This window comes from Vulpes vulpes, unplaced genomic scaffold (genome assembly GCF_048418805.1).
Source record: "Vulpes vulpes isolate BD-2025 unplaced genomic scaffold, VulVul3 Bu000000635, whole genome shotgun sequence".
Classification (NCBI taxonomy): domain Eukaryota; kingdom Metazoa; phylum Chordata; class Mammalia; order Carnivora; family Canidae; genus Vulpes; species Vulpes vulpes.
Window position 1 is genome coordinate 344790 of NW_027325670.1, and position 14090 is coordinate 358879.

The 14090-nt window shown below is 41.8% G+C and overlaps 1 protein-coding gene across 3 annotated transcripts in view; it reads left to right on the forward strand.

The window, feature by feature from the left end:
• The first annotated feature begins 6115 nt into the window (after positions 1 to 6115).
• Positions 6116 to 14090, forward strand: part of LOC140596454 (midasin-like) — a 168044-nt gene continuing 160069 nt past the window's right edge. For 2 of the 3 annotated variants that reach the window (XM_072745085.1, XM_072745086.1), the window contains exon 1: positions 6135 to 6487. In XM_072745085.1, coding sequence (XP_072601186.1) covers positions 6195 to 6487 — 293 coding nt within the window. In that variant the 5' untranslated portion in view covers positions 6135 to 6194. Of the gene's footprint in view, positions 6488 to 14090 lie in introns of all 3 variants that reach the window. The other variant, XM_072745087.1, reaches the window with a different exon arrangement.

The window sequence follows — 14090 nt, forward strand, 5'->3', positions numbered from 1 at the left end:
TTGTCCTTTGAAAATATACTTTTCTCCAGAGTCTACAGCAGTTCAACCATGTACTTATCATTACTTGCTTATCTTGGATTTCCTTTGTGTTTGGGAGATTTTTTTCACGTATTTGTACTTGGTGATTACAAGTGGATTTGCTTTGTGTTTGGGAGATTTTTTTCACGTATTTGTACTTGGTGATTTGTACTTTTAATATTGTAATGTTAAAAATCAAATTATTATGGATTTTGAAGTAAAATCCATAGTTGCTGTAGTTGCTGTTCATTTGTACATTTGTTTAATGGTGGGTGCCGTATGTGTTTTATATGGTGGTGTTTTTGCTATAGTTAGCTTTTTTTATATATTAGCAGAAGATAGATCTTGAGCATATTTACATGGAAGTTTCTGGACACACAACTTACTTCTCCATAAGTGTATAAAAGAATAATTACAGCCTTACTAACATGTCACAGGAAATAGAGTCTTCATATAAAAATGTTATAAAGATTTCTGTTGGATAATTCTAAGTGCTTTTGTAGCAAATCCTTTATTATGTCTCTAGGTCATTTGAGAGTTTATTTAGCAGCATTTTCTACGAGAAAGCTTTACAAAGTGAAGACAGTGTCTTAAAACAGCCTGTTAACGAAAGCTACTCCACTAAAACAGTATCTAAATATACTTTCATGTCAACGCAGGAAGTGAACAGGTTGTTTTTGTTAGAAATGTGGACGTAGTGTAAACATTTCTCCATGATGAATTGTAATGGGTGAATTTTAGCAACATATTTACCCTGATAGTCACTGTGGCAGGTTGTATTGTAGAGAAGTGGCCACAGTGTTATTTCCAATTTCTTGTGACCTTCTTTCTTCTGATGCGAGTGTGACACTTCCCTGTTAATAGGTGGATTCTGTAATTCTGCCTTCCTTACTTGGGCTTGAGCCTGTGGAGGAAATGACATCATATGACTTTTGAGGCTTGGGTATGACAGACAGTGTTATCTTCTTATCTGGTTTTTTCCATACTCATTCTTAGAAACCAGCCACATAAAGTGAAGGTGGTTATGTGGAGAGACGCTCAGTCTCTGGGCAGATAGCACCATCTGAACTCCCATCTGACACCAGCATCAACTTGCCATTTGAGCCATTGATGGCCCCCAGACAAGTAGCCCCAAATGATGCCATATGGAGCAAAGACAGTTGGTTCCCACTGATGTTTGGAGATTGATGACCAAGATAAATGACTGTTGTAGTTTTTTTTTTTTAAGATTTATTTATTTATTCATGAGAGAGAGAAAGAGAAAGAAAGAGAGAGAGAGAGAGAGGGAGGCAGAGACATTCCTATCTTAGACCATTCCTATCTTAATCTTCTAAGTCATGTGATTCTATACATGCTGAAGTTACTCTAAAAATCAGCCTGTTGGGTAGCCCCGGTGGCTCAGCGGTTTGGCGCCATCTTCAGCCCAGGGTGGGATCCTGGAGTCCCGGGATCAAGTCCCATGTCGGGCTCCCTGCATGGAGCCTGCTTCTCCCTCTGCCTGTGTCTCTGCCTCTCTCTCTCTCTCTCTCCCTCTCTCTCCCTCTTTCTATGTCTCTATGTCTCTCATGAATGAATAAATAAAATCTTTTAAAAGAAACTAAAATTATTTAAAAAATAAAAATAAAAATCAGCTTGTTGAAATAGAATTCATGTGCTGTACAGTTCAACCATTTCAGTGGTTTTCAGTATATTCAGAGATGTGCAGCCATACCCACAACCTAATTTTGAAATATTTTGTCCCTTCAGAAAGAAATACTGTGCCCATAAAGAGTCATTCTGCATTTCCCCCAAACCTCACAGCCCTGGAAGGCAACTAATCTACTTTCTGTCTCTATAGATTTTTCCATTCTGGCCATTTCACATAAACAAAATCATAAATAAATGTAGTGTCTTTTGTGAATAACTTCTTTCGCTTACCATGTTTCAAGGTTCATCCTTGTTGCAGTATACATCATTATTTCATTCCTTTTTATTTCCAGGTGATATCCCATTGTATGGATGTGTCTCATTTCATTTATCTGTTCGTCTATTGGTGACCTTTGATGTTGTTTCTGCTTTTTGGTTATTGGGAATACTGTTGCTATGACTAGCTGTATCTATTTTTGTGTTTTTATTTCACTTGGGTAAATACCTAGGGATGGAAATGCTAGGTCATATAATAACTCTAGGTTTACCATTCTAAGGAGCCGCCAAATTGTTTTTCAAAGAGCCTGCACCTGTTAGGGTTCCAATTTCTTCACATCCTTGTTCTTGTATGTCCTTTGTATTGCAGTTACCCTCATGGACTGTGGCAGCTTTTTTAAATGAACTGCTAAGCCAGAGCCTAATAACACATGCCAAACCATTCTATAGCAGATTGAGAATAAATTTTAGGGATGCCCGGGTGGCTCAGAGGTTTAGCGCCTGCCTTTGGCCCAGGGCGTGATCCTGGAGTCCCGGGATTGAGTCCCACATCAGGCTCCCTGCATGGAGCCTGCTTCTCCCTCTGCCTATGTCTCTGTCTCTCTCTTTCTCTCTGTGTGTCTCTCATGAATAAATAAATAGAATCTTTTAAAAAAAGAGAATAAATTTTAAATACTATATTTTAAAATATTTAGCAGCGTGTTTATGGAATAGACAAAATAAGCTCCTCAACATAAGTTGTTGTAAGCCCCAGCATTCCTGGGACAGTATACCAATGCCTGTGAAGGGTCTAGAAGCTAAAAGTTATGTGTCAGGTGAAGGAGCTGTTGATGTTTGGTTTTTGGATTGTTGTGATAGGGTAGAATGGGAAGGAGGATGGGAAGAGCTGCCTTGAAATATTTGTTATGGAGAAGGAGAAAACCTCTATTAGTTAGGTATTACTCAACTGAGAAGAGAATTAGGATAAAGGATCAAAATTTGGGGGTGGCAAGTTTCAGTTTTGTATCAGACATGATTCTTCGTTTCAAAATTAAGCAACTTTAAACTGAAAAAGGAATAACTCAGTGCCTTAACTAACTCTTGAAATATTGGGAACGTCCTAAAGAGTCAGACTTAAGGTTTATATCGCTAAGGTTAATGACCAGTTTTATTGCAAATCTACCTTGAGGATAGATTCAAAATGTGGAAATTTTTAAACGTGCAAGAATTGCTCTTAATTGACGCTGACAAATGACAGATTTTGAAAAGTACCAAAAAGTACGAGTAAGTACTTTTTTCTGTCTCTTCAGGAAATTCAGTAACAATGATCAGTCGCAGACTTTTTGACCAGTGGGTGGCAGCACAGAAATATACCAGCGCTGCCTGTAAATGGAGTGGTATCTGATGGCTGCAACCTTGGATGGGGTTGGGTGGGCCTTTTGCTGCCAGCTTCATTCATTGCCTTTCCATAGATGCCCAAAATATATTATTATTTTTCTGACTCGTACATGAAACTAAGATATGACAATCCTAGGATACTAGGGTATGAAAAAGTTGGAAAGGCTATGTACTGTCAACATTGCCTGACAACAATAAAACAAAAGTAAAAATCAGAGCTGCCCAAAAATTCAAAGAAAGAAAGAGGAATCTTTAGTTATTAGAATTAAGGAGAATGTAAATGAATATCTGTTAGGGACTCACATTGGATAAAAAGTTTGACTAAATGAACTCAGGTCTCCTCCAAATGTTAAAGATCTTTGAAGTTTGTCGTTCAACTTGTTAGCAAAAAAAAAAAAATCTATTATTAATATTCCATCACTAAAGATAAATGTTACAAATTATTTTTAATATTGGAATGTTTAAATATATGCAGATGTTTATACCTGCTAAGAGTCTTTTTTTAGTTATCTGAGATTGTTAATAATTTCTGAATATTTGGTGTCTGTCAACAAACTATTATTGTATAGCATTAGAAACTAATGCCTTCATGAGTCCAGTTAAAGACTTGAGCTAAGATATTTGATGAACCTTTGATAATTTGCCTTTGAAGAGGCAATAGGCATTACTGGGCTGAAAATATTTCTTCCAGGTGTAAGGACAAATTAAATTTTCAGTACTTTTGCAATGGAACAGGGTAAACTAGTAGTGACTCCTGAAGGTAAAGGGTGTCATTTTGTTTTAAGGATTTATTCATCAGTGGGTATGGGATTTGGGCCAATATTTAATATGGTGGGAAAAGTGATGTGTTTGGCATCGGTGCATTTGATTTAAATTCCTCCAGCATTTTCTTACTGAAAATCCTTGGTTAAGATATGCAACATCTTTTCAAAACTAAGTTTGATCATCTAGGAAAATGAAGAGAGTTACAGCTCAGAGTCATGATGGAATGTATGCAAATTATAACACAAATTATACAGACATGTTAGTTAATAAATTTATTGTGATCCCATGGAGATCTGTGCTCCTTAATTAGTTTATAGAAACCTGATTAATTAGTTTATATCAACCAGTTCTTTGACCCTTAACCATATATGCAATCTCAAACTTTGAATGAATTCATGAAACCCAAAGGTAAATCTGAGGGTTTCTATGGTTCTTTATGAACTTTTTAGAGAAGAAGAGGATACTTGGCTGAGGAACAACAGGAACAAATAAACTTTTAGAGTTTTACTTATGGTCAGATTATTACATGTGATGTTATATAAATACGATGAAGAGAGTGTGAGAGGTGTTTTGAAGCTCCTGATTATACTTATGTTAGATTTCAACTTTTAGAAGAATATATAATCATTTTTTCTGTCATTTTTTTTTTTCATTAAACTCTTTATAAAGCAATTCAGAAGAAACAAATGAGTCTAGAACCCTTGATAATCAGGTAGCTTGTATTGCTGTGCTTTAAAATCTGAAACCACAGGTATGTAGGCGTGCCCCAGCACAGGCCAATATCTGATATTAAGGAGTCTGGGTAAAATCAAAGAAAGCAAGTGTCTTTCTCATCTTGGTCTTCTCCTGGGTCAATTGTTGTAATTGAGAGAAGAGAGAGGCCTTTCCTACAGAAGCAGGAGCTCAGAGCCAATGATGACTGGAAGAACAGTAGGCCCCAGGGTTTGCATAAAGCTTGGACTGGTTGGGATTCTCACAAAATTAGATAGGAGACTCCAGGTGATCCTAATTAAAATTCAAAGACATTAGCCACTATTTGAGTTATATTATGGAAAGTGCTTCTGTGTCTCTTTGACGTATCCTTCTTTTGTATACTATAGGAAGGACCTTCCATGATGCTCGAATACGGAAGCTACTCTTTGTGCAGTGGTTACGATTTTAAAAATGACATTATTCAGTCAATGAAAAACATGACTTAACAATAGTAATAAATTTCATTCTTAACCACCAAAGTTGAATTGATTGTGTAAAATCCATTTCAGGAGTTCTGATGTTTATAGCTATTGGACTATTTTATGTAAGTGAAATGAACCCACCCATTTCGTTCAAATTTTTGGAATATTCAAGAAAATGTTAATAGTTTAATGAAACTTACTTTATGCATTTTCCAAAAATCTCTATTCGATAACGAAATTCCTACTATCATGGCTCCAGTACTTTCTAATTTCATAACTGTTGGTGATTTAAGTTTAGTTTGAATGAATGAATGGATAGTCAAGTGCATAAGGATGGCTGGGAATTGCGTGTGGAGAGAAAATACAGTCCAGCGAGAGGAAGACCGTGAAGCCTCCATCCCCGCACCGTGTTCCCTCAGGACCCTGGGCTGTCAACACTCCCGAAGGCAACCGTTAGCTCGACTCTGTCATTATCTCGGCTTGCTCTTGAACCTCACATAAGTGAGCTTTCCTGCGCCCTTCTGTTCCGCTCTTCAACGGCCTCTGGGTATTCTATGATGTATACACCAGTTTCATTAAATATTCCCTAACTGAACACTTATTTCCAATATACATATCATATACAAATATTCCAATATTATATATATATATATATATATTAAGAATGTCGCAAGGGCTGTGCTCGTGTGCGAGAAACTTCCATCGGAGGGAGACACGGTGGGCCGAGGGCTCCCCCGCTTCGGGCCCAGCGGAACCTCCGATCGCGCGGTCCCGCCGCACGTGGTCTCTGAGACCTCCCATCACGGTACCCTCGGGACCCGGACCGCAAGAGCTGTCGGCCCCAGTTTCCCTCCCGGAAGTGGCGCGGGGGTGACTCTCGCCGTTTCCGCCGCCGAGGGGGCGGGGCTGGGGCTGGGGCTGCCCTGCCTTTGCGGTCGCGGTCGCGGTCGCGGGCTGATGACGCAGGGCGCCGCGTGCTCCCCCCACGTGTGCTGCGGTTCTCCCGGCGTCTGCGGGGCTGCCGCTTCGGCTCTCCCCGGGGGCGTAGTTGCTGGCGCTTGCCGCGCGCGACCTCCGCGGCTCGGGGGGTGCTCCGAGCGCTACGTAGGGAGCGCTGGGGGCCGCCGGGGGCAGCAGGGCCTGCGGACATGGAGCACCTTTTCCTGGAGGTGGCGGCTGCCCCGCTGCGCTTACTCGCTGCCAAGAACGAGAAGAGCCGTAGCGAACTGGGCAGGTTCTTGGCCAAACAGGTAAAAGCAGGGGGAGGGGGAGGGGGAGGGGGAGGGGAATCGCCGGGCCGGGACCCTGTCGCCCCCGTGGCGCGCGCCCCGCGGCCCTGAGCGAGACGCACTACGCTCGCGGTACGGAGGTTCGGCGTTGTGCCCTCCAGGCCCCCTCCCCAGGGCTGGCCAGGGGCGGGGACGTCCGCGCGCGTCTGAGGACATTGGAAGAAGCCTTTTGTGCTCACCCGAGAGACCCTTCCGCTCCCTGCAGCCGCCGAGCGCTCTGTGGCAGACACGGCCTCCCGAAGGAGACGTGGGTGGTTTTCCCTGCGATTGGGGTTGGATCTCAGCCCGTTCGACACGTGTGTCCCTTAAGTGTGCCGAGTCTGAGCCACCCCCGTCAGTCGGGGTGACTTCTTGTTGTTCCCCCTCCGCGTCCCATCCCGTAGTTCGGGCCCGCAGACACGTATTGACTGCGTTCCTGCTTCACGGGAGGCAGCCGTGCGCTTCTGTGAGGACACGGAGACATCCGTGACGGTCTCTGCCCGCAGCGGACTAACTACAGCGTCTGTTTTTGGAGACAGTCGGTCAACACAGAAAACAGCCGAAGGACGAAGCAAGACAGCGAGTACGAACTGTGACGACATTGACCATATGCGTTAGGAGGTGAATTAGAGTCTTCTAGGAAGTGGGTGTTTGGCCTTTTAAGAGCCTTCTCTGGACTCCCTGCTGTCTGAGTGGAGGACCTTTATCATGCATTTTTTTTTCACGTTGCATTTTAATTTCCTTTTTTTAAGGTTCCCCACCCCCAATATCTTGGAGCTTCTTGAGAGTAGAAAATGTGGGTTTTTTTTTTTTTTTTCCTTCTAACTCCAGTATCTAACTTAAGTCATTCATGCGTTGTACACATACACATGGCATTGCTTAGGGAGTAACGGGAGTATTTTGGGTCTGGAGCAGCAGAGAATTGACACGAGAGGCGTTTCTGTTTGGTGACAACAAATGGAAAGTGTAAAGTTAAGGGACGGAGGAGTCAAGATAGCCTGGAATTTCTGGCTCCTGAGACCCAGTGAAGGGGAATCCCTGATCAAATGGTGAGCTGTAGAAAGAGAACCGAGTTTTGATGGGTTGGACTAAGGAAGAGAGAATCCGTTCGCGTGAGCTGAGCTTTTCGTCACAGGCTCCTGAATTATGTTATGTTACTATGTTATGTATTGTCGCTAGAGGTGTTTTTCTGTAAGTGGGCTTTAGAATTCAAAGCACAGGTTCTCATTCCGGGGATCATGAACCAGCAACAGGAGATTGATGATGTTTCCTCACTGCTGTTGTAAAATGTAAAATTGGTGTTTATGTATTGGGAGGAGGGTGGGGAAAGGGTTTGTAGTCTTTAGGAGATAAAGTTTTGGAGAATCTGATACACGTAAGTGTGAGAACCACTCATGTGGATTCTGAGATTGTATTTGTAATTTTTTTTATTTATTTATGATAGTCACAGAGAGAGAGAGACAGAGGCAGAGACACAGGCAGAGGGAGAAGCAGGCTCCATGCACCGGGAGCCCGACGTGGGATTCGATCCGGGGTCTCCAGGATCGCGCCCTGGGCCAAAGGCAGGCGCTAAATCGCTGCACCACCCAGGGATCCCATCTGAGATTGTATTTGAAATAGTATTGGATCCGAAAGCTACTAGAAAGTTCAGTTGAGGGGGCAGCCCTGGTGGCTCAGCGGTTTAGCACCGCCTGCAGCCCAGGGCGTGATCCTGGAGACCCGGGATCGAGTCCTGCGTCGGGCTCCCTGCCTGGAGCCTCTTCTCCCTCTGCCTGTCTCTGCCTCTCTCTCGTCTGTGTCTCTCATGAATAAATAAATAAAATCTTAAAAAAAAAAAAAAGTTCATTTGAATTAAGGAGATTTGAACACCTTTGCTTTTCCCTTTTCTTTGCTTCACATTGTTAAATTCTGTCCTGAGATGTCTTCTCAGGTTTGTTCCTTGAGCCATTTTCAGTAATAATTTTAAGATTTTTCACTCAGAAGAGTTGATTGTGTTGCCAGTCTGTATTTCTCCTATTTTTGGAAACAAAACCATTTTTATTGGAAAGCAATAACCTTTGAAAGAGGATTCTCATTGCTATTGGGATCTGAAATAAGAATTTTTTAAAAAAAGATTTCATTTATTTATTCATAAGAGACAGAGAGAGAAGCAGATTCAGCAACTGCTAGGTGGAAGAGATGCATAGGACAGGGTATGTGAGAAGGAGTGCAGAGCTTCCATGCCCTCTCCAGAGGTGGCACTTTCTCCACATATCCATGTCTTCACCAACTTGGAAGCCATCCCGACCAAGTCCTTTTGGGTTTTTGAGGTGGCTTTGTTACTTAGGTATGACTGATGAAATCTTTAGCCATTGGTGTTGGAACTATATCCAGCCCTGGCCTGAGGTGGAGATGGGTGTATGACTGAAAGTCCAACACTAATGATTTGGTTGGTTCTCTAGACAACCAGCCCTTGGGTACTTTCCAGAATTCACTTGTGGGGCACCTGGCTGGCATAAGTTGGTAGAGCATGCAACTCTTGATCTTGGGATGGTGGGCCACGTTGGGCCTAGAACTTAACTTTGAAAACCTCATAAAATTCACCTCCTTAATACAACAAAAGACACTTTTATCATTCTCCTCACAGGACGTTCCAAGGGCTTTTAAGAAAAATGTACTATTAAAAATCATGGGGTGTCTGTCTGGGTGGCTCAGTCTGTTAAGTGTCCCACTCTTGGCTTTGGCTCAGGTTTATTTTCATCCTTTTTCTTTTCTTTAAGATTTTTTTTAAAATTTTATTTTAAAAAATATTGTATTTATTCATGAGAGACACACACACAGAGATATAGAGAGAGACAGGCAGAGGGAGAAGCAGGTTCCACGCAGGAAGCCCGATGTGGGATTCAATCTCCAGATTCCAGGATCACGTCCTGAGCTGAAGGCAGATTCTCAGCTGCTAAGCCACCCAGGTGTCCCTTTTTTTTTTTTTAAGATTTTATTTATCCATGAGAGACACACAAAGAGGTAGAGACAGAGGGAGAAGCAGGCTCCACACGGGGAGCCCTATGTGGGAGATCAAGTCCCCGGACCTGTGATCACGCCCTGAGCCAAAGGCAGACGCTCAACAGCTGAGCCACCTAGGCGTCCCCATTTTCAAAAAAAAAATTTTTTTCTTTAAGTAATCTCTATACCCAATGTGAGGCTCAAACTCATGACCCTGAGAACAAAAGTTGCATGCTCTTTCAACTGTGCAAGCCAGAAGCCCTGACACTTTCATTATTTCAAAAAGAAGCACCCATACCTTTTAGCTATCACCGCCCTACCCCCATCACTGTGCTTTCTCACATCCCCCCAGGCAACCACTAACTTACTGTTTTTATCTATCTACCTATTCTGATTGTTTAATATACTTATAATTAATAAGTCATCTGACTCTAAGTATTTTGTATAAAAGCTCCCTATTGTCTCTAGAATAAATATCCAGCTTTCTAAAATGGTATGTGAGGGTTTTTTTTTTTTTAATTTTAAATTTAAAAGTTTCTTAAGAGAAAGTTTATTGAGTCCTTATATCCTGTGTGGGGCTCAAACTCATGATCAGGAGTCTCATACTCTTCTAGCTGAGCCAGCCGGGTGCCCCCAAAACAAAAGCTTTTAAAAGAATTTTTTTTTTTTTTTTCTGTCAGCTTTATTTCCATTTTTTGTTTCAGATATTTTTAAATCCAGCCTAGTGATTCTCAACTGGGGTAATTTTGCCCCCAAGGGCAAATCTGGAGACATTTTTGGTTGTCACAACTGCTGGTGGGGTTGCTTCTAGCATGTACTATTTAGAGGCCAGGAGTGTTGCCAAATATGTTATAATGCATGTGTTAGCCTCACAGTGTGAATTTAAGGAATAAATTTTAAATATTTGTACACCTAATAACAGAAGATCAAAATACATGAGTCAAAAAGTGACAGAGGAGGAAAAATAGACAAATTCACAATTATAATCGGGGACTTAATATCCTGTCCTGAGTAATTGAAGAAATACAGAAAATCACTAAGCATGTGGAAGACCCACTGTCAGTAAACCTTATCTAATTGACATTTATAGAATGCTGTGCCCAGTAACTGTGGAATACATGTTCTGCTCATCTGGAACATTCACCAAGATAGAGCATACTCTGAGCCATTAAATAAGTCTTAATAAATTTAGGAGAATTAAAGTCATACGTGAGATATTCAGTGATCCCAATGGATTTTTTTTTTTTTTTTTTTTTTTTTTAAGATTTTATGTACTTATTCATGAGAGACACAGAGAGAGGCAGAGACACAGACAGGGAGAAGCAGGCCCCATGCAGGAAGCCTGACGGGACCCGATCCCAGGTCTCCAGGATCATGCCCTGGGCTGAAGGCGACGCTAAACTGCTGAGCCACCCGGGCTGCCCCCCAATGGAATTAAATTAGGGAAAAAAAACCCTGAATGTTAGGAATTAAAAACAAAAAACAAAATTAAAGATGGTTGAAGGAAAATCACTGGTAGAATCAGAAAGTATTTTTTTGAAGATTTTATTTACTTGAGAGAGAGTACATGTGCATGTGCATGCATGCATGAGCTGTGGGAAGGGGCAGAAGAAGAGGGAGAAGCAGACTTCCTCTGCCAAGCAGGAAGCCAGAAGTACATGAGACTGGATCTCAGGACTCTTGAGATCATGATTTGAGCCGAAGGCAGATGCTTACTTAACCTGCTGAGCCACCCAGGTGCCCCTGTGAAAGCATTTTGAATTGAATGATAATTTAAACAAATTGTGGAATGCAGCTAGAGGAGTAATTGGAAGGAAATTCATAACATTTTCAAAGCATTGAATATATGTGAACAGCCAAATTTAAAAATGGATAAAAGAGGGCAGCCCGGGTGGCTCAGCGGTTTAGCACCACCATCAGCCCAAGGCCTGATCCTGGAGACCTGGGATTGAGTCCCACGTCAGGCTCCCTACATGGAGCCTGCTTCTCCCTCTCCTGTGTCTCTGCCTCTCTCTCTCTCTCATGAATAAATAAATAAAATCTTTAAGAAAATGGATAAAAGATTGAACAAACATCACAACAGTTGATAAACGTATGGCTACTAAACACTTGAAAAAATTCTCAACATCTTTGGCATCAAGGAAATGCAGATAAAAGCACCAGCTACCACTCTCACTCCACTAGAATGACTAAAATTATAACTGACAATACTATATGTTGGTGAAGTTACCTGGCGGCTAGAGGTCTCAGGCATTGCTGGTGGGTGTACACTGGTACAAATACTTGTTTTAAAGTTTTTTTTTTTTTTTTTTTAAAGATTTTATTTATTAAAAAAATAGATTTTATTTATTCATGAGAGACACAGGCACCAAACCACTGAGCCACCCAGGGATCCCCAACTTGTTTTATTTTATTTTTTTATTTTTATTTTTTAAAAGATTTTATTTATTTACTCATAGACACACACACACACACACAGAGGCAGAGACACAGGCAGAGGGAGAAGCAGGCTCCATGCAGGGAACCTGACGTGGGACTTGATCCCGGGTCTCCAGGATCACACCCCAGGCTGCAGGCGGTGCTAAACTGCTGCACCACAGGGGCTGCCTCCCAACTTGTTTTAAAGTTAAATGTTGAGGGGTGCCTGGCTGGCTTAGTTGATAGATCATGTGACTTTTTTTTTTTTTTTTTTAAGATTTTATTTACTTGAGAGAGAGAGAGACAGTAAGAGGAGAGCACAGACAGGAGGGAGGGGGAGAGAGAGAAGCAGACTCCCCACTGACCAGGCAACTCCACAGGGAGCTTGATTCCAGGACTCTGAGACCTCTCATGAGTAAATAAATAAAATCTTAAAAAAAAAAAAAGTGTCTTGAGTTCAGCTCAGATCATGATCTCAGGGTCCTGGGATCGAGCCCCATCCGGCTCTGTGCTCAACAAGAAATTTTTCTTTTTTTTAAAGATTTTATTTATTCATGAGAGACACAGAGAGAGGCAGAGGCAGAGGGAGAAGCAGGCTCCATGCAGGGAGCCGGAATCAGGACTCGATCCCGGGTCTCCAGGATCAGGCCCTGGGCCGAAGGCAGCGCTAAACTGCTGAGCCACCCGCGCTGCCCTCAACAAGAAATCTGCTTTCCGGGCAGCCCCGGTGGCGCAGCGGTTTAGCGCCGCCTGCAGCCCAGGGCATGATCCTGGAGACTCCGGATCGAGTCCCGCGTCGGGTTCTCTGCATGGAGCCTGCTTCTCCTGCCTGTGTCTCTGTCTCTCATTCTCTCTCTGTGTCTCTATGAATGAATAAATCTTAAAAAAAAAAATCTGCTTTCCCTCTACTCTCTGCTCCTCGCCCCCCCACCCCGCCTCTTCTCCAGCTTTGTGTTTGTGCACACGCTCTCTCTCAAATAAATAAAATCTTTAAAAATTTTTTTAAGTTAAATTAAAATTTACATTCAAATTAAGCATATAGGTATATGACCTAGCAATCTCACTCTTAGGTAATGTAAGATATATTACAACTGGTACAAAAAAAGAAAGCATTGAATATATGTACCTAAATGTTCATAGTAGCTTTTTTTTTTTTTTTTTTTTTTTTTTTTTTTTTTAAGGGGTTTGGTTAGAGGAGGGAGAGGAGCAGAGGGAAGGAGAAACTTAGGCAGACTCCACACCCAGAAGGGAGCCAATGCCTGGCTTGATCTTAAAATTGTGAGACCATGACCTGAGCCAAAATCAAGTCAGACACTTAACCCACTAAGTCACTGAAGTAGGTGCTCCCATAGTAGCTTTTTGGATGATAGTTGGAAACAGTGAAGCAGTGAAGCTATCTATCAACATGCAAATAGATAAAAAAGTTGTGGTTTATTCAGACAGTGAAAAAGTAGTAACAAAATGGAATAAACTATTGAAGCATTTATTTACACGAATGATTGTCAAAAGCATTATACTGAACAACAGAACTTGGACAGAAAAGAGCACATACTGCATGATTAAATTCATTCATTTATTTTAGATTATTTATTTATTCATGAGAGGCACAGAGAGAGGCAGAGACATAGAGGGAGGAGAAGCAGGCTCCCTGTGGGGAGCCCGATGTGGAACTTCATCCAGAACTCTGGGATCACATCCTGAGCCAAGGCAAAGACGCTCAACCGCTGAGCCACCCAGGCATGCCCTGATTAAATTTACATAAAGTTCTAGACTAGGCATATCTCATCTGTGGTCGTAAAATCATATTATTGGTGAGAAGATTGACTGCCAAGAAACATAAGGGAACTTTGGGTTTGATACTTTTATTGGGTGGTGATTGCATGGGTCTGTATATATGTCAAAACTTATCAAACTATAAATGGGTGCATTTTATTATATGTAGAGTATATGTCAAAAAAGATTGATGGATTGAAGTTGGTTTTTGAAAAGCTAAATGTTTGAGGGCACCTAGCTGGCTCAGTTGGTAGAGCACTACTGACTCTTTCTATTGTTTTTTTAAATTATTTTTATCTTTAAATATTTTATTTATTTGAGAGGACGAGCATAAAGGGAGAGGGAGAAGCAGACTCCCTGCTGACCAGGGAGTGTTACACGGGGCTCCATCCCAGGACCCTGAGATCATGAC